The sequence below is a fragment of the Odontomachus brunneus genome, unplaced genomic scaffold (assembly GCF_010583005.1).
Source record: "Odontomachus brunneus isolate Ranch 3 - 2012 unplaced genomic scaffold, Obru_v1 Obru_scaffold_005, whole genome shotgun sequence".
NCBI classification, from domain to species: domain Eukaryota; kingdom Metazoa; phylum Arthropoda; class Insecta; order Hymenoptera; family Formicidae; genus Odontomachus; species Odontomachus brunneus.
The window spans coordinates 4,382,357-4,408,604 of record NW_022639455.1 but is presented as its reverse complement, the minus strand read 5'-3'; the positions used below and the strand labels follow the sequence as shown (position 1 = coordinate 4,408,604).

General features: G+C 40.2%; 1 protein-coding gene across 2 annotated transcripts in view; it reads right to left on the bottom strand.

The window, feature by feature from the left end:
- The window catches only part of LOC116849034 (beta-1,4-glucuronyltransferase 1), a 56,355-nt gene that overhangs the window by 10,157 nt on the left and 19,950 nt on the right, over window positions 1-26,248 (bottom strand). Inside the window, exons 1-3 of one of the 2 annotated variants that reach the window (XM_032825764.1) lie at window positions 25,179-25,397; window positions 20,432-21,399; window positions 19,864-20,044 (exon numbers count right to left, since the gene is read on the bottom strand). In XM_032825764.1, coding sequence (XP_032681655.1) covers window positions 19,864-20,044; window positions 20,432-21,339 — 1,089 coding nt within the window. In that variant the 5' untranslated portion in view covers window positions 21,340-21,399; window positions 25,179-25,397. Of the gene's footprint in view, window positions 1-19,863; window positions 20,045-20,431; window positions 21,400-25,178; window positions 25,398-26,248 lie in introns of those variants that run through there. The other variant, XM_032825757.1, reaches the window with a different exon arrangement.

The window sequence follows — 26,248 nt, the reverse complement described above, 5'->3', positions numbered from 1 at the left end:
CCGGGGAACAGATTGCATTAAACAACACGGCGGGCTCTGACGTATCTTCTTAATTAACAAACCCCGCGGCCTCACATTCGTTACAGAGTCGTGGCGTAATGATGTTTGCTGAACTTACACGCGGCCTGATACTCGCGAATGCACACCGGTGCGCCGCGGCGCTCTCTCTTTCTCTCTCTCTTCACTCTCCCTCTTTCTCTCTCTCTCTCTCTCTCTCTCTCTCTCTTTCTCTCTCTCCCCCTGTTTCTGTTTGCACGCGAAACTTTCGTCATCGCGACGATTATTGGATAATGTATGTGTACGACCACCGTGGCATTAATATACATATGTACGATGCGCGCGAGAACGTACGTACGTCCGTATATACAAAACGGAACGCAGCGAGGACGTACCTTCCGTAAAACTTGCTTCTCTGAAATTCCAGCAGCGAGCTACCGTAACATCGGCGACTACCATCCGGGCCCAGGCAGGCAGGCAGGCAGGCAGGTAGGAAACATTCCGCGAGCAGCGACGCACGATAACGCATAATGCACGTCAAAGCTCCCGAGAACGCGAAACGACGCGGCGAAGCGGCCCGTTGAAACTTTTCCGCGGCGGGATGAACAATTTGCGGAACTCGACGCACGATCTCTCTTCCGGCGAGGCGCAAAGGACTCAAAGGGCTCTCGCGACGGGGAGCGCCGCATAAAAAATAGATAAATAAAAATTAATCGACCGCATACATGAGGGCGAAGAAGAACGCGTGCGGAACAAAAAGAAAGTAAAAATGTATTATTTACATAATTCTGTCTTTTACTCCGAGTACTTTATAATGTCAGTTTTAACGTGCGCGAACGTTTAAAACTGTTTCGACGTAGAGAGATGTTATCTCGTTCGTGCGCCTTCTTGTCGGTGGAAATTAACAAACGGAAATGAAGAGGTGTACTGGGAAGAACTTAAACGATCTTGCGAACGACTTGCGATTTCGTGGAGTGGAAATAATAATTTTGCTACATTGAGAGAAGAATGCTTGAAAATTTATTGGTGTGGGAAAGCTTATTTACAGAAATAAACTTTAGAAAAATAAAATTTACTTCACAGAAATAAACTTTATATCCCAAAAATAGATTTTCAAGTATTTTTCTTAATATACTTTTTAAATAACGTTTATCTCCAACAAACAATATTTTCTTATAAATAATTTTTAAATATGTTTGTCACAAATTTTAGGAAAGCTCATTATCATGTACTATAAAACAGAATCTAACAACAATATTGAACATAACGAAAAAAAAATTGGTGGAAAATGTTTAACAGCTAAATTACAAAATCCGACTTTGCATTAACAATTTTTACGTGAGAAATAAGATAAAATTACGTACATCTTTCAGCAAATATCGAGATATTCCTATCAAGAATACTTAATACATATTATCGACGCACGACCAGTACATCATCTATTGAGTAGAGATCAAAGTAACAGTTGAATTCGTTATCGTTATTGTAAAAATATAATGACATTATCGTTACCGTTATAAACCGTTATATACCGTTATATACCGTTATAAAAAAAGTAACGATCGTTAAGTAACGAGAAAAGGTAACAGTAACGATAACGGCGTTACAAGTAACGCGTTACTTCCCAATGCTGTTCATAACTGATTATTGTGTGTGCGCACGTACATACATATCAGCAGTGGTTTCCAATCCTGACAACTTGAAGCGCTGCAACTTCATTCGACAAAGAGCGTACAGGCCGATTAGCGAGCGAGTGTACAACGTGTCCATGCCGTTGTCCATGCGATAGATGCAACGATAGATCGCTGTTTTGAGATGGTCAGATCTGGTTCATACTGGCAGAGATAATACACCGCTTGTCGCTTCAACGGGAGATAAGGTAACCGTTTGCGGCTTTCGAATGGTAATGCGGAATATTGCAGCGGGCTACCGGCGCAGCAGTTTGTATTTGCATTAGTTACGAGTCCGCGTGTCCACGTATGCATCTGCATGGTGTAGATAGATAATCGAGCAGCGCATAACGCTGTAAGTACGTGCGACTGCATATAGAGAATATATTAAAATTATTATATTTTATAGTCACGACATCTCCCTGTCTCTCTGTCTATCTCTCTCTTCCTCTCTCCCTCTATCCTTCCTCTCCTCTTTCGCCTGTTTCCTATGGATAATGCGTAATAAATTTGCCTGTTGAAAACAAAATAAACGCCCCTGCTCTTATCTCAACGTGAAAACCATGTAACATTTTGCGCAACCGAGCGCGCTTTTGATATTACCGGACATATTAAATTACCGAATTCAACGAGATCCCATTCGTCCCGTATAATTGCGCCCGTGAAAAATACGTTAGCAGGCAAAGTGGCGGCTTTGAGCCGTGTATCGATTATACTCGCGCGATACGCCTCGCGACTTTTATTTGATGTTTGGTTTATTTTGCCGGCGCGTCGCTTCGCACATCCGGATCCGGAATGAAAGGAGCGCTTAAACGCGATCGTGTAGCCGCGCGATTTTAAACACACGCCCGCCGGAAAGTTAAAATTTTACAACTGGCGGAAACGTGACATAACTCGCTCGCTCGCAAAAATGGAATTGCATGTCGCTCGCGGAGGACAAGTTTACATTCTCGATACCTCGGGGAAATGCGCTCGGATTAATTTTACGCTTCGCCATCGACGGTACGGTGTGTCCCCGTCATCGCCGTTGACTATCATGACACCCTATGTTAACAGTTGGCACTTTTTATTTCATTTCGTCATCGCGAAATTCACCTGCGCGAATTAATCACGAAAAGAAAAAGCACAGCTGACCCCGTTGACGTGGTATGTGCGGCATTAAGCATGTAACATCCAACATATTTTATCAATTTCCTTTTTCCCAATCGAGACGCAGCATTAAACGTGATAAAAATCAGGTCAGAATAACATTTCGTTTGGCATTTCATTTGACAGTTTTGGAAGTCACATGTTTTGCGACACATTAATATTTTACTCGCTATTGCATAACTTTAAATAGCACATCGACTAACCGACTTTCCTACCGATGTCAGTCCATGTTGGAAAATATTGATTGCAGGATCAAATTAGCTTCTGTTCCCTCCCGTCGGAGACCTCGCGCGCCCAGTGGTACAGTTTCTCTTGCAGAAGCTCGCGAAAATATATGACCTCGGGATTTACCAATGGCGCACCGGTACATAGCGCAATCGTTAATATTTCTCCGTCCGACCTGCCGAGGTCGAGGTATTAAATCCAGTCCGTCTGCATCTCGCGCGCGCGCGCGCACGCGCCACGCGTCCCAACCCGAGCAATGACACACGCGCGCCAGTCTCTCACTAACGTTATGTATCTCGCAAATTAGACGTGACGCAAATTAGCGTGTTATTACATTGAGTAAAATCAGCGCCGGTGCGAACTACGCGACTCGATCCGCATCGTTTGCAGAAGGATCTCGTGGCATCCCGATGCTCGAAATTCAAAGACAGAGTGTCCCTTTGATATTCAAGAACCTCCACAGCAAGCTGCGAATTCCTTACGTACCGACCCATGTTTCGGGCGGTTCAGCGAAATCACTGCGTACCAACGGTTTGGCTTTGTTGACGCAATCTCATCGAGTGGACCCGTGCCAATTTCTCCAGTTCGCGTAAGCCGCAGGAGCCGGCTCTCTTCAATTTGGTCACCCGCTTTCCTCTCCCACCGCGAAGTAATTTCTGACGTATCATTTCGTAAAGACCGTTCAAATGGATATTGAGCTCGACTCCGCACAAGTCCACCATACAGATTCAATCCTCCGCTATATATTCGCGAAATAACAGGTGTTTACATTAAGTAAATATACAAAATGCCTAATAATTCAAAGCACTGTTAGTGCTTAGAAGTAGCGCATAGGCAAATCTTATTAAACTGAGCGGAAAGTTCTACATTATTTCGTGAACAATTCTGTTGAATCTTTGAGCAACAAATTTTGAATTATTAATTGAAGAAACGTTATTAAGAGATATTTAAATGTATTAATTAAATAAGCTTATACATTAAATCAAACTGAACAGTTCTGTATATTTTGCAAATAACTACATACATCTTTAAGCTATCAATTGAAGAAGGTTGGCAAAGAGAATCGTGTACAATCATTCATTACTCTTCTTTAAAAAAATTCATGATTCAAATATCTATGTGATTATTTGGTAAATGGTAACAATATGGTAGAAGACTGTTCAGTTTGATTTAATGTACACTTGATTGCAAAACAGTTTAGATACAATGAGATCTCGTCAAACTGTCAACATTGAAAGACATTACTGACGGACTTGCGCACATAATAATTTTATTATTAAATATTATTATTAAATATATTATTAATCATATTATTACTGTATAAATCTTTGTATAATGACGATCAATTTCGACAGTTTGGTGAACTTTCAACCTTCAATATGTCTAAACCGTTCTGTAACCTACCGTTCTACGCACATAGCAATCTTATTATTAATTATTATTATTATTATTAAATAAGTTATTAATCATACTATTGCTGTGTAAACCTTTCTATAGTAACTATCAGTTTCGACAGTTTGGTGAACTCCCAACTTTCCATAAATCGTTCTACAAAACCCTCTGTTCTGCGTACGTGCAGTAAACTTATTATTAATTATTATTATTATTAAATATGTTATTAATCATATTATTACTGTGCAAACTTGTGTATAATTATATTTCGACAGTTTGATGAAATCTTAACTTTCAATATGTCTAAACTGTTTTGCAACCCATTATACCAGATCACAACGGATATCGCACCTACCGTCACGTACCGTCAAGTGCAATTGTTCACCAATTTTCTCTAATTAACAATCCAAAATTCCACGCAGTTGTTTACAAAATGACAGAGAACTTTTTCATTCATTTTGTTGAGTTCTATCTACGCACCACAGCTGTGCTTCGAATTTTCCGAAACTCTACATATAAAAACCAACATAATTTCTCTTGTTTTTATTTGTTATTTCGTAACGCTATATGCAAACGAAACGGACGCAATGGCGACAAACACGAGCGAGATAGAGATATCAAGGTGGAAAAGCTGCTTTCCAACATTTTAAATTCATTCAGGATGCAAATTTGTAATTTGTTAAGCGTCGTCGCGAATTAGCTTCAATTATAACGCTTCTTCGCGAATTCTCTTTCGCTGTCTTGACACGATTTAAATATCACCGCGCAATATGATACCGTGACAACTTCGACAGTACGACAGTCGGATATCCCGTTCCTACGAATACGTCCATAGTTGCGATGCGAAACGCTGAATAACCAGTTATATACGTCGCAAAACGGCGAAGCCGCGAGTGGCACTTTTCGGATAATGTCGAATCGCGGCGCGGTGAGACGTGTAGCGAATGTATGTATGTATGTATATATGTATACGCGCGCGCGTGTGTGTTTCGACGAACGAGTGGGCGAAGAAGTGACGTGCATTAAAATGAAGACGTGCCGGCGCATGCATAAGGCGGGGGAGGGGGTGGACAGGAGAGAGAGGGTGGCAAGAGGGGAGCCGGTCGACGGTAAACAGGGTCGTATAATTTTTCCAAATGGCACACTACCGAGTGATACGGTTACGTGGCAGCAAACGGCGGACTAAATCTGATAATTGAGTTTTATGCCATCGCACGTCGACGTAAATCCCCGCGAATACGGCGCCCCACTGCCGCCGTAAGGCGCCTCCACTTATCTTACGTTCTCAGCGTTAAGGGAGGCATCGTGGGGCGCAGCTTCGAGAGCGGAGTTAAAACGGCGAGGGCAAAAGAGCGGAACGCAAATGCTTTCGCTCATATCGGGGGATATCAGGCGATCGTGGATACTTATCTTTGCCGGGTTACCAGCGCGGATTACGAGCAGGTGCCGGATGTAATTTTAGATGGATTTTTTCCTTTTTCTTTATTTTCGGCGCGGTAAACGCATTTTCGCAATAATCCAAGACGACCCGGGAGCATTCTTGCGCTCGATGTGTAAGGAAGGGGACGTTGTGAAGAAGATACGCTGAAAACTCTCGTATGGATAACGCCACCTTCCACACGAGAGCTTCACACAATGCGATCGATTTGCATTATCCTGCGAGACACTTAAATTGCCGCTTGTTACACGGTGCCTGCGAGCCGCGGCCATTGATCTTCCACGGGAGAATTAGCCGCTAAATTACGGACACCCCTTTAGATCGAGTCGGATCGTTGACTGCCGACGAGCTGCGCGGAATACCTGAACGCGCCTAATCGAAAATCACTTTTGCACCGATTCAATTATAAAACGGTTAGCGGCGAAAGATCGCGGGAAATAATCGAGCGCATTGGTGCGCGTCGCGAAATAACGCCGATACACGCAAAATCCACACGTATTCAGGGATCGAGTAAGATTTTTGTTGTCCCATTATCGAATTTGCATTATGAAAACGCAGCGGCCGCCACGCTACATGGACACTCTGTGATGCATGCGCAGATAATTCGAATTCGCAAATTAATTTGCCCGACGCTTTACTCCAGATGTAAATTTAAATGCGCGTAATGCGCAAAATAAAATAAAATTTACTTATTCAATATCGTTTAATTCCATATTGAACATCCATTTACGGCGTACGCGCGGCCAATCGTGTTTGACGTGAGAGCACGTTGCGTCAAAAATTAACGGCGCGCTCCCGGACGAGCCAAAATGAATTACGCCAAAATCCGTACCAAACGTCAACGTTCGGCGTGAAATGATTCGTCATAATGCTGCATCCGTGCATAAACCCATTTCGAATGCATCGCGAATGCATCGGTTGCTTTGATCGCTGATAAAAGTCAATCGCGAGCGAGCCAGGGTGCAATGCTCGACAACGCTCGATCGTTTTCGGGAAACTGGAATCCCGAGAAATTAATTTTCCCCGTACGATGTTAGGTCTGTAAGACTTGAACAAATGTTCGATATCCGCAAATGTATCATAGGAGTTCATCATGAGCATCAAATTTATTCAAAACACGTTCTTAATCTTAGCATAAGATTAAGTAAGCATAAGATAAGTAAGTTTAGCATTTCAATGAAAAATATTAAATTAAAACAAAACTTCGGTTTGTGCTTACTACATAGAATCGAACCAACTTCTTCTTCGATAAAGTTTTATAATATTCTTGTAAAGAAAATAAATTTTTCTTTTAAGTACATAACATATATAATGAGTTCCTGGAAGATATATCATGGATATATATATTTTAAGACTTGTCAAGAAAATATTATTCATTAAGGTTCTTGGGTATTAGCATCGTCCATCTCTTTTTAATCACATCAAAAACGAGAAAACGTATGCTAAAAATTTTTGCAAAATGCGCCGAGATAAAAAGATATATCCACAAAATAACACCTGCGATTGATTAAGCATACCTCTAAAATATTCCTTTCCTTTTGCTCTAACAATCAATAAATAACTATAAAATTAACATGGACATAGAACTTTTTTTAAGTCAATTTCCTCATTATTCTGTCATATTAATTTCACGATTATTTATTGATTGTTAGAACAAACGGAAAGTGAACGGAATATTTCAGAAATGTACTTAATCGATTGTATCATTTTGTAGATATATTTTTTTATCTCGACATATTTGGCAAGAATTTTTAGCATGCGTTTTTTGCTTCTGACGTCGTTAAAAAGAAATGGACAAATACCCAGAAGTCTTAAAGATAATTGTTATTAAATCTTTAAGATAACTATTATAAAAAGACTAAAGTAAACTGAGTGATTGCTTCTCTTAAAAGTAGAATGACATGGTTCTGAGTACAAATATTATTGCACTTTGCAAATACAGACAATGTCACTGCACGTAAGGCGTATGAAAGCCGTTAATTCCATCATCACAAGCGCAGAAAGTTGGAGTTGGTATTTCATGCAGCATAAATATCTATAATATATCTTAGACACCAAAGACGTCTAAAGCAAGTAAGATATCTTTCAAACGCCCCTAAGATGCCTTTTAAACATTTATGCTATATGATGTAGCGTATAACGAATTTGTATATTACAGATTCTGCAGTGAAATCTTACTTCCATTAGTTAAAATCGGTGTTATAAAATAAGACGGAGTAAAGTTTTCACTGAAAATCAGTGAATACCTATTCATCATTGATGAAATAGTCTTTTTACTACACAAAGAAAACATGTTATTGTTGCTACATCCACATACTCTATAGTTAGAGAGAAAACTTGTAAAAATGTAAATTCAAGTTAAATAGATATTGCATTAAAAGAGCTGTTGCTGTTATATACCCATCGATACTATCTTATAAGCACAATTTTTATAATATATAATGTCCAATTAGTATATCATACATAGTTGTTTCAACCGAAGAAATAATTCTCTCTGTTATGGTCTGCAAAATAAATACTATGCTTGAGAGATTCGTAGAGAGATTTGGTTACGCTGTACAACATTGAGAGCTGCGTTCAAACGTACAGGCAGACAACAAAGAAGGCTAATGCACCATTTCCACAGTATTATAGTCAATCATCCTGTATCATTCATTCGAATCCTATTGCCCAATGCCTGAGACGTAGTCATCTCCCTCGCATATTTACGGTATGCACGTTGGTTATATACATGGAATATAGATATACAGTTACTACAGGAACTTACAGTTTAGCATCGGTTGCAAACAGCTAATATATAGAGAGATGCATTGAAAGAAAAAGAGTTTTACTAATTTAACAAAATATCGCAACCAAAATACAATACTCGTAACCAATGTTGATATGGGATAGCAAATGATTCCGTAATGGCAACACATGATTTATTACTTCCAATTTGCTGCTCTAAGTAATGGAGATATAACTAATCTAGACAAACGTGATTTGTATTTCAAGCAATGTATGTTTGTCAAAATGACATATGATGAGAAATGATTTGCAACAACTGTTCAATCTTTTTCTCTAACAATTATTAAACCGCAAACGTGTTTTTGTTCTGATAATCAGTTTTTTTATGTGTTCTTCGCAAAGATATTTTTGGTGGTTTACCGTTGTCTTCCTTCCGAAAGGAGACGAAAATGTGGAAATTTTTAGTTCTGTCGAAAATCGTATCCGGTATCTTCGATATAATAGACCAGTACGTGTCTATTGCACCATACTCGCTCAACCATCTTATATCCACGGGCGACAAACAACATAAATATTTTTATAACAATCATATTTAATTTAATGATATTTAGTAAGTGATATCCTTAGATATCCTTAATATTTTCTCCGTGTGAAATTCAATCAGAAAAATGTATACTGATACACTTTAAGAGAAAGCACCAACTTTCGTAAAAGCTCCGGGAAAATTTCCAAATAATCTGTTTGCGGATTTGGATTTTATTGAGATGCTATTTTACAGCTGAGGTTTGTCTATATCTCTAGGAAAAATATGTTCAAAAATATCGATTTTCAACAAAGTTATAATAGTTGAAAGTTAGCCAGGTCTGACAGACCCAGATTGTACTGCATATATCCAAAATATATGATTGTATTTTGAAAGGTTAAATCTCTACCCGTTCTATGCATTTTAACCGAGTTATCTGCGTTTTGTCCCCTTCTCGACCTGTGACCTGACAGCTACGTTACGTGAGCCCAAATGTCGTATCCCCGTGATTCTCATGGCGAATTGCGTGCGATCGAAAGGGACCGCTTGTCCGTTGGCGACCGGTTCCGGCAATCGTCCGTCGTTCGGTTGGACTTGCCTTTGATTTACGAGTCTGACCGGCAAAATCGCTCAATCACCGGGCAGTGACTGCTACGTTGAAGCACCTAGGACAAACTGTCTCGTTTGATTGCAGTCACCTGCGAGGTGCTCGCGTGCGCCACTTCGGTGCCACTTCTATCGCGACAACGGCATAGCTATTGCCCTTGTAGAGTAGCGTTCTCGAGTCGAACGTATTTATAGATTAACCCGGAGAACGATAATGGATAATGGATCGACGAGAAACGAAGTGTCGGATAGGGAGTGACATTGGTGTTAGTCGGGGTGTACGGCGCGAACGAAAGTGCGTTACACTTGACGGCTCGAGTAATGCTGGCCTTTCCAGCACCCTCTAGCAGCTCGTAACTCTTAGTACATTTCTTCCTTCTCAGTAATAATATCCTTTACGAACACATCTTTGTCGATAAAACGAATAGCTATCGCGATACTGTTCTCTTTTTTCTGAAGATTCACATTTAAAGGGATGCTGGAGTCGATGACGAACTCGAACAATGTCGATAATACAGAGACAATCGTCACTAACATAATCACGCTATCCTTTTCGTATTTCTTGTATATACAGAATTTCCATGAATGTGTGTTGCTTTGTTTTACCATATTCAAAGGAAAACTTAACCACATGTGTAAAAATGTTTCAACAAACTTTTTCGATATTTTTAAGCTTTCAAATGCAGATACGAAAGTAGAGCAATGTTCTTCAAAATTTTTCTGGTTGGAGCATCCACACTTTCGATATGTAGTACAAGCTGCGGCACTTTTGGGTTAGGCAAATATTACGCTAACTGACAGCTTGAGATTTTACATTAAAAATTTTTTGTTTGTTTTTGTCACATATCAAGCAATGCTCCTATTTATTTTTGTACGTACTTTGATTGCATAAAAGCATTTGTAATTCTGTGTAACTAATACGATGTAAACTTTGTAGAAAAATGTCAATGTTCTATCGGTAAAGTTTTCAGTTTTAGCATCTCCTTAATACCACTATTTTTTTTTTAATGCTCCGTCTGCTTCGTGGACCATTTTGGAACCAGTTGAAATTTCAGTTGAAATTTTCGTTTGTTACGAATCTTGTTAGGAAAGAAAAGTTATAAACATTAAGGGCTAAGCAATATTCTAACTAGAAAGTAAAAACTTGGAATAATGAGAAGAACTCTTGTCCTGATCTTTTCCACTCATATATGGGAAGATAGTGGTACTGCTCACGAAGCAAGTCGCGTTAGCGAAAAACAGGGAAACAGATGGAGAGTTAGTTACCACTAACAGTAACAATCTTTCTCTTCTTACGATTCCGTGCAGTTCCTGAATTGTCAAACTTCAACAATCTTGGCGTGCTATTTTCAAATAAGATGTTGCATGATAGGACAATTCAAATTGTTGAAACATACTTGCAAAATCTCCGAAAAATACGCTTCTCCCTCGACAGTAAGTAGCTTTAAAATTAACATAACATGCAACCTTCCTCTTTAACTCTATCTTTTCTCATATGATTTTGCCACATTAATTTTAAGGCTATTTATTGACTATCAAGGGAAAAGGATAGTTTCGAAAGCATTTTACAAGTATGCACAAACGACCTCATGTGTTCTTTCATACAAATATTTTCTTATTTTATAATAATAGAATGCAAGAATGTTTGATATTTTGGTGTTTTCTCTAACGTCATCAATTCAGAGTTCTGTACCAATGTGATCAGGAGAGACTTAAATACAAATATTTAAATTTTCAATGTAGAATAGATGTATATATTCGATATATGTATACAGAGTAAATCATTTTAATATCCCACCCTAAATATCTGTTTTCCTTTTTACAAAAAATATTTCGCACAAAAGTTGCTTGACTTTGGATCAAGTGAGACACAAGACAGTGATATCAATTTACAAATGGCACCACCTCCTAGAAATTTACTAATCATTATTTTTCTTAAATAAAAACTGACTTTTTTCAAACAAAAGTTGTAAGTCTCGCTAAGACAAATTTAACCATATCAGTTTATTTTCAGGATTTCCTTAATTTCTCCACGAGTTACAATTTTTTATTCCTGAAATATTAGTGCAAATAAGGATAGAAAACAACGTACAAAAGTACATTTAGGGAAACCTCACATTTATTTTATAAGTCTTTTGACATATTTGCGGAGCACTAATATTTCAGAATGAAATAATTGTGTAACTCTAATTACAAATTGTGTAACTGTAAAAAAACCAAGAAAATCTTAATCTAATATATAATATAATATAGATATGATTGAATTTATCTCAGCGAGATCTACAACTATTGTGATTTGAAAGAAGTTGATTTCTATTTAAAAAAAATGATGAATTTCTCGAAAGTGACACCATTTGTGAACAAATTGATATCGCTGTCTTATGTCCCACTTAAGGTCAAGCAACTTTTGTAAAACATTTTTTTGCAAAAAGCATATGAAAACAGATACTTAGAGACATTATTGGAACATTAAAATGGCTCACTTTGTATACGTTTTCTATGTTGAAAGTTTAAATATTCGTACTTAAAACAAAAAATAGTCCACAGTTAGGTACGTGTTCAGGCATCGGTATACCTTCATCTTAATATTCATCATCCGGCTATTTTTACCGCCGCACACTTATTCTTCCTCACTCTTTGACAGGCTGCATGTTCAGACTTATCCAGTTTATCGCGTCGCGCCGGAATCAATTCGATAACGCCAGTCTGATGAGATATCAAACCGGGGCAGTTCGTGCCGGTGCGATCGACGAACTCGATAAACACGACAATAAAGAATCCCTCGAGGTACGCCCGCGTGGCGTGTCGAATCGGCGATGACAAGATCGATCGCCAGTGCAGATACGAATCGCTCGCGAGAGCAGCAGCGGCAGCGCGTGCCACGCGCATCGTCGTCGAGGCAAATCCTTTATACTGACCGTGGCAATCACCCCGTGCGTCGGGTAGGTAATTGAAAGTTGTATCGAGGAATAGGAGAGGGAGGGTGGAGAGGGACGTTAAGCCGGCTCGCGGTCGGCCAAAGGCTATACGGCCGGCACGAGAATTAACGAATCGATCGGCAATTAACATGCTCATTTTGGCGGGCAATCGAGGCAAGCGGGAAACCGGCGTAATTGCATCGCGATTATGGCGTACACCGCATTGTCCTCGCGCATTGTATGCGCAAACAACCGAAGATTAATTAACGCAAAATAAAACCGATCCGCGGGCGACGCGTCCTCGCCGAGGAACATACTCTTAGTTAATGTGCGTATGCATATGTAACGGGAAAGACATCAGCTGCGGCTTCAAATTTCATCTTCACTGTAACGCGCGAATGTATAATTGACCGTTTTGAAAACAACGTGCAATATCCTCGATTAATCGTCACAAAGTCGGCAGCTAGATGTTCGGTTACCAATATTTAAAGTAGAGCATTAAAATGGCCCATGCTGTATGCATATATTGAATATATACATGTATTTTACATTGAAAATTTAAATATTCGTCTTTCCCGGTTCCATTGCTACGGAATCCTAAATTGATTACGTTAGAGAAAACGCCAAAATATCAAACATTTTTATGTATTATTATCAAATAAGAAGTTATTTGTATGAAAGAACACTTTAGATCGTTTATGCATTCTTATGAAATGCTCCGGAAATTATCCTTTTTTTTTGACAGTCAAGAAAAAATTCTGAAGATAAAATAGAATATAAGCAGAATTTAAAAAGGTGAGTCGATTAGCATATATAGAGTTGAGTATTAGACGAGGGACTATTCTAATATAAATTTAGAAATAAATCAAAAGAAAAGGATCCTGACTTATGAAATAAGGCAAGGCGGACTGCTTTAGTAATTACATTTGTAATTTTGTAAAGTATTCGTATCACACACACACACGCACGCGCGCACGCACAAATATATATATATATATACATATATATATATATATATATATATATATATATATATATATATATATATATATATATATATATATATATATATATACAGATATACATATAGTCCTAATTAACCTTTAAACAACAAGGTAGGTCAATAACGACTTCGTTCAGTATATTTTTCTATAAATATATATTTTTTAATCTATTGAAATCTATCTCTAATATGTTTGCACCAAAATTAGATACTACATTGAAAAAATACTGTAATTCAATGAAAAAATTTATTTTTGTTAAATTGCTGTTTATTTATACTGACACAAATTTTAATATGCAAGAAAAAAATAACCTAAAAAAATAAAATTGAGATCGCATATGATTCCACCTTGTTGTTTATGTCCCATAATTTCACCTTATCATTTAACGAGATGTTCAAGTCAAAATTTTTATCGATAAAATATTGGCTTTTTTCTGCAAAATTTACGTTGTATTAGCTACACAAAATTACAAATGCTCTTACACAATAAAAGTACATGCGAGAATGAATTGATGCATTGCTCAATATATATAATAAAAACGATAAAAATTTCAAAGTTGACATTTTAAGTGTAAATTAGCCTGTCAGTAAAAAGTAAAGGCTGTCAATTAAAAGTAAATATTTGTCTGATGCGAAAGATCTGTAACTTATACGATGTAGCTCGTATATACTAAATGCAAGTTTGCTCCACTCAGAAAAATTTCAAAAAACATTGTTATACTTTTATATCAGAATTTGGAAGCTTAAAGAAAATCGGAAAAGAAAAAGCAGAAAGATTTCTATATAAGTGTTCTCCGTTAAATACTATAAAACAACGCAATACACATTCACATAAGATTTACAACAAATACGGAAAGAATAATGTGACTGTGTTAGTGACGTCTCTACGTATCGACATTCTTGAAGTTTGTTATCGACTTCAGCATCGCCTTAAGAGTTAAACTTTAATAATAAATGTTATATTATTATATTATTATTATTATATTACTATATGTTATATTATTATATTACATTATTGTATCGTGTATTGTTGTAATGTTATATGTTGATAAACATTTCTCACATTTCCGAAACCTGACGTACCGAATCATTAAAAACGACACAGTTCTGCGTATAAGTGAAGCTTACAAACGTAAATGTGTGACACTCGAGTGATCGAGATAGCGGGATGAGAAATGGCGTTGAAAAATTTACTCGCGCGCGAATCTCTCGTAGCTTCACGAACGAGGCGGGAAAAAACGGAGGATAAGAAAGACGTCGTCGAGGTCGGGGAAACGGTGAGACGGAAGGCTCACACAGAATCGAAAGAAATCCTTCTTGCGCCTCTCTCGAAAAAAGAAAAAGAACAGGGTGGTAGCGGGTCCACGAATCGTACACGAAGGGGGATGTAGTTCCGCCGGTTGGACGTATCGCAGAGGTGGGGAGAGGGCAAAGGGGCGATACCCATTCTCATTTCTCCGCAGGGGTGAATGGATGTTGCGCGACACGTACCGCAGAGGAGACACGAATACCAATGCTCGTGTACTTCCGGTATTCGCCGGATAGCGGGTTGCATCGGTTGCATCGCCGCCGCCAGCACCGTCATCACCACCACTACCAGGATTGCTGCTGCTGCTGCCGCCGCCGCCACCAACATCATCGCGAACGTACGAGGATACACACGACTGTTTACGCCGACGACGTAGCTGCGCTACGTACGTAGATTTACGCCGGTTTTATTGCCGCCGCTACGGCATACTTCGTTTTACGAATGCGGCCCCGCGGTCGCCGCGCTCGGATTTTCGCCGCGCGATGGAATTTCGTTATTTCCGCCGTGGCTCCGAAAACAGGTAGCGTCGTCGTAGCTTGCTCGTCGAAACAACGCAGGCAGCCGCGTGCCACCCCGCGAACGAAGGTCGGGACAGAACGGAGGTATGCGAGGTTCGTACACGGAGCCGCGAAGCGTAAAGGTCTCGCGGTCGTTCCGCGGTCCCGACGCAAATAACCTTTTAAAGGTCATCCCGCGACTCCAGCTGTCTTGCGATCCTTTTTTCTCATAAGACGTTTTAAGCAGTGGATTCGCTTCAAACTATGCTCGAATTTCTGTACGACTAGAGCTCATGTTAATGGTCGTTACTTGAAACTGGTCTCTCGAAAAAGACATACTTTTATTTCAATTTAGAATTAAATGTGATTTTTTCAGTGAAATCGTGTTTGCAAATATAAAGTCACGTGATTTAACTGAAAAATTCAGATCTGAGTATCTTACGCGACAATGAATGAAGGGAGAAAGCATTTTTTTTTTAAGTGGATCAATGATGTTTCGCAATTCTTGAAGTAGTTATCTGAAAAAGCATATCATTTCCCGATAATGTCTTGCTGCATCTTTACAGAAAAGCTTTGATTTTAATTTTATATAGAAAAGCCTTTCTGTATACTGTACAGTACAGTATACTGATTTGCAAAGTATATAACTACGACTTTAGCAATTTTTCTTCGAAAATTAAAGTATAATTTGTCATTTCATGAAACTTTATCACATGAGGTGTGAGAATCAGTCATAGGCCCTGTAGGCCTATGACCAGGCATTTTGAAAACTTCAGGGGCGTTGCGGAGACTATAAATATAATCTGAAAATATTCTGAAAAAAATCACGTGAACTTATCTTATAATCCTCCATCTTTTCCGCACGGAGAAAACGATATGATTACCAAATGCATAATTATGATTGCCACACCCACAATAAATAGTAATATTTGGGGCAGCTATGTCTATAGTTGTAACACCCATATTGACATGGTCGTGCTGTAGTTGAAATCACTACACTGTCTCTGCATTATCGACATTTTTCGAGTTCGTCATCGACTCCAGCATCCCCTTAAAGCCCGTGTTACACTACGGATTGGAGATAGAGGATTGCGAATTAAAGATTGGAACTTGACCAATTGGAGCCAAGCAGGCCAAGACCAAAGTGCATTGATTCGTCGAAATCTAATCTTCAATCCGCAATCCTCAATTTCCAATCCGTAGTGTGACACGGATGGCGTATTGCGTCCAAGCACCCGGGGGCTGCCAAAAAATTGGTGTCGACCCCGGGGCTTATTTGTATTATTTGGACCGGATGAGGAGGAGCAACGGTGGAGACGGGCATACATGGACAGCAGGTCTTAAAGGATAGCAACCTTTGACTTTGAGAGACTGACAGCTGTACCATTTGGTACAGTAACATTGTTTCTCTCTGTAGTCCCCGTGCGCTCGGGATCGCGCCAGAGATGTCGCTTCCGAACGGCATCTCTGAGCGTTATCTAGGAAGAGGAGAGTGTCGTCAGCGTGGAGCGTCAGGTAGCTCAGTGGTTTAGTCGTCCGGCAAGGACCCGGGTTCGAGTCCCGGCCTAGCAGGACCCGCGCTCTCGATATTTTTCTCTTTCTGAAACGAAAAAGATACGCAGATCTCGAACGCACGGCGTCCCGCCGCCACCTAGTAGCCCTCCTCCTTCTATGGTCACCACACGGCTTAAGGGGAGTCGATGACGAACTGGAACAATGTCGATAATGCAGAGACGATCGTCACTAACATAATCACGCTATCCTTTTTGTATTTCTTATATATACAGAACTTACACGAATGGGTGTTGCTTTGTTTTACCATGTTCAACGGAGAACCTAACCATACATGTGCAGAAATCTTTCTGCAAACTTTTTCGATATTCTTAAGCTACCAAATGCAAATGCAAAGATAGAGCAATATTCTTCAAAATTTGTCTGCTTGGAACATCCACACTTGCGGTATGTACAAGCTGCGGAATTTTTGAATTAGGTAAATATTACGCTAACTAACAGCTTGAGATTTTACATTACAAATTTTTTGTTTGTTTTCGTCACATATCGAGCAATGCTCCTATTTATTTTTGCACGTACTTTCATTGCATAAAAGCATTTATAATTCTGTGTAAAACCAATACGACATAAACTTTGCAGAAAAATGTCAGTATTCTGTCGGTAAAGTTTTCTGCTTCAGCATCCCCTTACAGACACAAAACAATATAGATGCCCCAACACTTCGTACGTAACATTGTAATTTTAGTTATCTCAACCTCAGCCGTTTTCTCAGTGCGCCAATTCCATTCTGAAACTTTTCCATTTTTTGATACGCCCTAATATATATTCATATTTGCACGCGTGTCCTAACTACAATGTCTAATAAATCTTACAACCACAATAATGAGCATAAAAACGCCAGTCTTGTGTTTTAAGATGGCATTAATAAAAAAATGGAGAAAACAAAATTTGCTTATTTTTTCTCGTGAAAAAACTTTACACCATTTCGAGCGTTAACGATTCTGCATATGATCGTTATATTGATTTTCTTAATGGATAAATCACTGTTTCACGGGTCAAGGTGGAGAATATAGACAAAATTTTAGTAACGCTTCTATTGCCTCCTATTTCGGCATCGTATCTATATATTTTTGTATCATAATTAGTTTTGAAAAAAATCTCGATAATTCGGTCACATTAAATGCAACAGTGATATGTGCATTCACTGATATATTATACCGTCACATTTAATGTAGCTGAATTGCTGATTCTCCTCAAAACCAACAGTTATGATACAAAAATATGTAGATACAATACGCCCGTGCCAAAATATCTTAACCAGAAATGGGGAGCATTATTGGAATCATGTGTAGCTCTATGTAGAATGGATCGATATATCGACGGAATCATTACTCTGCTACAATAAAAAATTTGAAGAGAAGCCAAAGTGAATGTGTATAACTATATATACAGGGCCTTAAAGGATTAATGTAGGTCTAAGAGATCGATACCCGAACATCCTACCCCCTTCGTTTCTATCTGCTGGAGGTGAGGTGATTACCCATGGTATATCAGCGGCAAACTCGTCGCGATCCCGTCTGACGAAATTTCCAAGTTTGATATTATCGTTCCAAGAAACTCGCGATTCTCCGTGACGCGCGCGAAAATAGCGGGCGCGGCCGAAAAGTGCATTAGTGGGCGCAATTTGCGTCTCGCGGCGATATGCAAACGTTCGATTACACGGCGGGAGATGTATCAAGTTTAAATTGAATAATGCCCGTTCTGCAAAATGAGCCTCCATCGTCCGATAACGCCGCCAATGATAATATGTAATTCAATTAATGCCCCGGATGCGCGAGGGTGCGCTCATTCCAGTTTGCTACTCTCAAACTACCATCTCTATCTCTTTCTCTCTCTCTCTCTCTCTCCTCCCCCCACCCTCTCTATCTATCTGCCTCCCTTGTTATATCCCTCTCGACTCACACCATCGACCGCACTAACACGCGCGCTTAATCGTATAGAACTTTACGACCGCAGTGCTACATACGCGCATTTTTCCATGACACGGCTTGCCGCGTCGTCGAGTTGGCGAACGTGTATATGTAATTCGAAACGCATCGGCTGACGAAACGCGGAAATATATACCTGTATATGTATATATGTACGCGGGACTTCCCCGCTTTTACCGTTAATATCCCGAAATATACATCTTTTAGTGTAATTTATGCCGCCTATTTACAGAGGAGCATAGAAACGACGTAATGGCCGGCAGCTGCTGTTCCATTATTGCCATTTATTCCACGCTAATTCCATTAATTCCATTAATACCTCCGAAAGATATTAATTTTCGATGAAATACCTTTTACTCTCTTGACGTTGTGATAAACTGGTAGCGTGGTAAAATCAAACGCGAAACCGGAAGCCGCGCATATATAATCATTATTGGGTCCGCGCACACACATACACACACACGCACAACATTCGAGCAACATATATATTCTTTCCGTCAGCCGCATGATACTTTTTCATCGGGAAAATCAGCAGTAACGGAAGATTGCCGCAGGGTTGCTTTATAATTCCAACTGTTCCACGATTTCGCTGCAAACTGATTCGTTTTGCAAATAAAGATCGTGAGCTTATCGTGTGTGTATGTGTGTGTGTGCAAGCTGCGCGTCTATCTTCCCGGATACGAGTATTTTCAAGCATTAGCGGTAGGAGTAACCGGTTCATTTACCGTCGATCCCCGAACCGAGCATAAATTTTCGCATTGTACTGTTTTACGTTATCTCGCCCACCAGCTAAATTGCACGCCCGTTTCTACGCCGCCACGGTAACGTATTCGTCACGTGAATGGCACTATGCAAAGAAAGAAATAAAAAAAAAAGAAGTATCAAGCATATCTTAGAAATATCGCGTACCTGGGTGTTCCTCGTATATCCGTATCCCATAAACCTCTCATCGTGCGACGGCACGATATCCTTCGCCACGTAAAACGGCTCGTAAAGGAATTCGAAATTCGTCACGTCGTGACTAACGTAGACCTTGCCGGTCTTCACATTTTCGTGATATTTATGGCTCGGTAACGCGTCCTGCAGCCATCTGTAAAATGAAAAGTTCTCAAGTGGCCGCGTCGCACCGTCCGAACAATATTTTACACGGCTGATCAACAATTCGCGCTTCGTATACGCAAAGTCGTGCGAACGAGTACAAATTACGTCGAATGACCACTGAATAACGGCAAAATTATCAAACAGCTATTATTAAAGTCAGGTAAATAATGTAGCTCGTTATAGGAAAACCATTATGAGCTCGCATCGTCGCGGTATTCCAATCAATAATTTTAATTAAACGTGTATACGCTGCGGCGATTATGTATTTCATTATATAAGTACTTTATTAATATCAATGAATTTCGTTTTACCTAAAGCGCGTGAATGTTGTTGCGGAAAAAAATGCGAACGATCAATATCCGATAAGAGTACTTGCCTCGTGAAATTCGTAGCGAACTGATTATGTATGAAGACTTTTTGGTGGAAGGGCCTGGCCAAGCCCTTCCTGGCCAGCCTGACTAGCTCGGTCTTGTTCTGGGGGAATCGCACTCGCGCGTCCAACTCGTATGTGGGTATAACGTAGGCGCACTTATCACAGTTGTCGCTCCTGAGGAAGTCGTCGAGCGCGACCGTGAGATTGAAGCTCGGCACGATGTCGACATCCGTCAAGAAAACGTACTCCGTCTGGCAATTCTTGCGTGCCAAATTCCGCATGTGATTTTGCGGATAAACGTTCCGTATCCTCCAATTGGTTTGCTCGCTGGATATGCGGCCCGCGAATTCGTTCAAAGTGGCCTCCGGCTTGGCACAATCGACGATCTCCGGCAGTTCAAATACGCGCGGCTGTTGCTTGGGCGGTTTCGTTTTCGGCACGGCTAAAGAGAAGACCACTCTCTCGCGGATGGCCTCGTAGCATCGCCTCAGATACACTAAGTACCGCTGAAGCACCTCAAACTCCTCGTCACCGGCGGCGTACAGCGCCACCGACATCGGCCCGGTCCAGTGTAGGGCGACCTGCACCAGCGAATGCAGCTTCTCCACCGAACTCTGAGTCGCCAGGCAGACCCGGTAGGTCTGCGACAGCTCGACGAATCTGTTGCCGACCAGCACCGAGTCGAAGGTCCGAAATATCCGTCGCGCGTCCCATCTGCCAAGCTTAATGTCCAGCTTGAGACCGCTCGCGTCAGGTGACGTCGGTTGGTAATCCTGCGTGATGCACTCCGGCTGTTGCTCCTTGACGAGGGTGCCGAGATTCCACTCGGTTACGGCGCTCATCTCCATCTCCCGCGGTATCGGGTCCGGCACGCAGGTCTCCGACTGCAGCAGCAGGAACGTCAGCAGCATGTTCGACAGCGCCAGGATGATCACGCTCGTCAGACTGAGATTCCATGGTCGGCATCCCAGCTGGAAGCGAGAACGAACACACGGATTACTTAATAGCGGTTATCGCTTGCTCGCACGATGCTGTGTGACTTTGGGGGCTTTGAAAGCATTCTGAGAGACGCCGGAGGTACGTGAAGGTAACTTCCGATCGACGAGCAAACGCGATGATCGAATTGGCACGATGATGTAGGTCGTACCTTCCGTATTATTGAGAGCGAAAGAGCTAATTAATACATTCCCAGACAGCACAATGCAAATAAAATTGGGTCATAAGACACCTTTAAAACGTCTTTAAGACATCTTTCAGACAAGTTTATAAGATATTGTCTAAAAGATGTCTTAAAGACATCCTGAAGACGTCTTATGACTCGATTTTGGACATTTGTGCTGTCTGGGTTGAATCTTACACTGATTTCCATGAATTATTTCAATTATTTCAATGCACAAGTTTAAATCACCAAAGATGCAGCAAATACATTTTTAATCAATTTCAAATCAAGGAGATTCTCAATTAGTCTTGTATATTTGTTTGTATGTTTCTCCTCATAACTCGCGAAAAGGAAGAAATTCGAGGTATTGAGATGAAACTTTTGCAATTTGTTCAGTATGTTATCTATATGGTTTTTAAATTAATCCTCGATTTTCAGGTGACCTGGAAATTAAATAATTCCATTACCTTCTTAGAAATCTGAAAACAGTTAAAGATACAAGAAGAGACTTTTAATCGATTTCAAAAACGAACTTTTAGTAAATAATTACAAAAAGTATAAAATAAAAATCTTTAAAGAAAGGTAAACAGCCTCAAAAAGTCACAGAAACCCTAAAAAGTAAAAATAATTTTAAATCAATATTCCTAATAATCAATGTATCTACAATTCATAGGTGACCACGATGGCAGTCAGTATAGCAACCGGTTGCTGAGCTGACCTAGTTGATCGCGGTAAATCATAAGCTGAATCTATCCGCGCCTACATTGGGAACTTATGAACTCGCTGAAGTGATACCGGCAACGATGGTACGCGTGACGAAGAGGAGGTATGCGATAATAACCGAGCTCCGCGGCGACGCATAAGTTATCGCGACGTCTCGACGTGACCTCCGCCGAATTTATTGGAAATTTTCGTTCCCGTGGGTTACAGGATAGCGCGAGTCGCCGAAAACATGATGAAGAAAATAGGCGTGAGGCGAATATCGCCGTAACGCGCTTTCGCGTTAAGCCGAAACTCGGCTCTCCCTTCGCCGTAGCGCGTTTTATGTTCGCTACTTATTCTTCCAGAACCGCGAGGCACAATGTGTCGCCGGCCAGCGTGAATAATTTCATAGGGATACGTGAGCGGAATAAAGCGGACCGTGGTGAGATGAGGCCGTCGTATAACGACGAATCTCGCATTAGTCTCCGCCAGAGAGCTAACGGCTCGAGAGAAAGAAAGAGAGAGAGAGGAATCTCGCTAAGCAAACGAATCTTTTGAAAAAATAGTTAAAAATGCGTGTAAGGCGCTTTATTTATTTATTTGCAGAGACAGAAGTATATCTCTCCCTGAGAATAAATTTAGTAGCACGCGAAGAACCACGGGGAATAATGTCTCGAACGGGAATATCTTTCAATATTTCAGAGTTAAATACACACAAAGAATATTATAGTTTTTTTCTATATAATTCTTTTAACTTTTACTATATTTTTCGTAATATAGGTATAGACTATGTGTAAAATCTGTTTTGTTAAGGAACGTAGTAAATTTGATTACAAACACAACCAATTTTTTAATAGCATTTTAGTTCTTAAGGTAGCCCTAACTATGTAAGAATGGTCGAATCCATAAAATTATGATTTTTATGTTTTTATAATAGTTATGTTTTACTAATAGATATACCATACGTCTTTCTACATGAAACAAAAATAATCCAAACCTTATAGGCGCCTAAAATTAATTAAAAAACAATTTTTATTCTATATTAGTTGCGCCATTTTATGAGTTAAGCTTATCAATGAATACCCTTAAAGAGAAGAAAATACTTGGCTTCTTGAACGATTGCAAAAAACTTTAGTCTATCTCTCTCTATCTATACTTTTAAAATTCAATTTTTATCTTTATTTTTCTCAAAACATATTTCCCATATAACTTGGATCACAACTATGGCAAAATATAAATAGCACATAAAATAAAGGATAATCAATATAGAATATCGATGTATTTTTGGGTTACAAAATTCTGTAGTAATTTCTATTGTAACATTCTCCCTGTGTAGAATTCAAGAGAAAAATAGAACTTTCTTTAGCGCCGGTTCGGTAACAGCGGTGTTGAAAGTCTGCAAAAATTTTGTTAGCTTTAAATTAAAAAAAAAAATCACATTTGACTATAACGTGAAACTAAAGCAAACGACAAAAAAATACAGTCTGATAAAATGCAGTGGGACGTGCGTTCGTTGTTCTACACCGCCTCGGAACATATCAAAACGTGTAATCGGATTATATCTTTCGCGTGTATTTGCGAGGGAAGTCAAGAAAGCCGGGGGAAACCCGTTTAAACTGGGGATACTTCGCTCTCTTCTATAAATAGGGAGATTATCCCGACGTGTTCCAGGCGAAGAACTTACGATAACACCGCAACGGGTGGCGTTGTTTTTAAACAAACCCGTGGAAGTGGCTCGGTCGCCGGAAAAGCAAACTACCGAGCAACTTACCGACAATAGTCTGTCGTGACTGTCGAGTGCAGAGCAAGGGCCATTTTACCGCCCTAATTACCATGGGTTCGCTACCCGACGGGACCCAATGCAAAAATCAGTGCCGACACTACGGCGAAATGACGACTCGGATGCTCCGAGAACAAGGGAGAGGCAACAACGAGCGCACTAGCAAGAAATTTATTCTCTTTCACTAAAAAATGTAAAATATTTTGCCTGAAATTGGCCGTAGTTATGCAAAAATTATCAAACCCAAAATTATAATTTTTATGTTACCAATGAGCAAGTCCATAATCTGTCTCTCTAATTTATAATAAAACAAAAAAGATCCAAACATTATGGGCGCGTGAAATAAATTAAAAAACAGTTTCTATTTTCTACAAGTTGGGTTTTTATGTTTTACTAGTTGCGTCTTTTTTAATCATTGTTTTAAGCGTTAAGTTTACCAATGAATATTCTTTAAAGAAAAAGAAAATTGGCCGTGCTTCACTTCTCGACCGATTGCGCAGAATCTCAGTGCTATTTATACTTTTTAAATTATATATTAAATTTGTTCATTTTTTCGAAAAGTACTCCATATGAGTCCAATCATTCTTACGTAACTACGACTAATTGTATCTTACGTTCGCGATTGTGTAATTAATATGCAATAATTTGACAATAAAACATACAATTTTTAATGACACAGAATATAACAGTCAACTGAACAGATAGCAACTTTTATCGAGTTGTATAATAAGTTGTATAATTTCGGATTTTTCTAGATAAAATGAAACAATTACATTTTTATGTCGTTATAATATTATTAAATAATATATGTGCGAAGTATGACGGAAGAACATTAGAAATATGCATACATTACTTCATAAAATTATAACGTCATAAAAATACAAACATTTTATTACACTCGACAAACTATATAATAATACTTATTACACGACCCAATATTGAGCGATAATTTATCCAGTTAATTGTGCGATAATTTTCGCAATTTTTTTTCGCCTGTCGATTTTTCAAGTAATAGAAGAGCTTCTTTGTCCAACAGCTCCGTCCCCTGCAATAGAAATCGCAGCGCGGATAAAAAGATACGGGCAACCGAACTCTGTCTTTAAACTCACCCGTGAGAAAACTTCTCCTATTTATTTCCTCGACAGTTTCGCGCGTGTGCGTGCGAACTGAAGTTCTGCGGCTGAAAGGGTGTGTCGGGTTCACCCTCGCCGGAACGGCGAATGCTCTAATACCGGGCCTGCGGCAAAAATCGCGCCGTTAAACCACAACCAACTAACCGACATGGAATCCGCACTAATGCGCCTTGGGGAACAATGTGTTGCTTCGCGGGAGCGTAAACGTCGGTCGTAAGTATCCCGCGCGCAGCAAATTCCGCGCGCCGGACCACCTAACTGTGCACACCCACCGAAAATTATATACACGCCGATAAGAACTTCGCAGAAGCGGCCCACCGCCCCGTGGACGCCCGCCCGGTTTCCATCTGGATGTTCAACCGGCGGAACTAACACCCGGGGTAAAATCTTCGCGCCCGGGGGAGATAAATCATTCCCCGCAACTCTCAACCCCCCCTTCCCACCGACTCGACCACGTCTTCTCCCCCTTCGTCGGCACCCTCCGCCTCACCGATGGGCAAACGTTGGCTATTCCGACGCGTCCTTTCCGGCAAGAAGGTCTCGAGTGGAAATGCATCTTCTTGAGGAGCCTTGACCGACTTGGAAAGAGCGGATATCGAATGCATTAGGGTCACCACGTAGGTGTAGAACGAGTCGCGGCCACGATGCACCGCGTTCTCGCGCGAGTCACGGCGAGTGGTGTGCTGACGGATGTGACGCGTACCGTGCATACCGCGACACATTATACACACCTCCTCTCCGTCACGAAGCGGCTGTAGCCGATGTAAGTGGCAAGTGCAAATATTTGACGACTCGAAGGTGCATCCACTACCGTGGTACGTCAACTCGGCGTCGTGCGAAAATCGAACGGGAACGACGATATTTTCGTGATATTCCGAGTACACGTCGTCTGCGAACGAATGCAGAATTATAAGTAGAAACGAACTCGCGCTTTATCGGTTCTTCCGCAGACACTTTACTCCCCCCGATCGAACACACCCTCTCCAGGTGAATTTCTCTCTCTCTCTCTCTCTCTCTCTCTCTCTCTCTCTCTCTCTCTCTCTCTC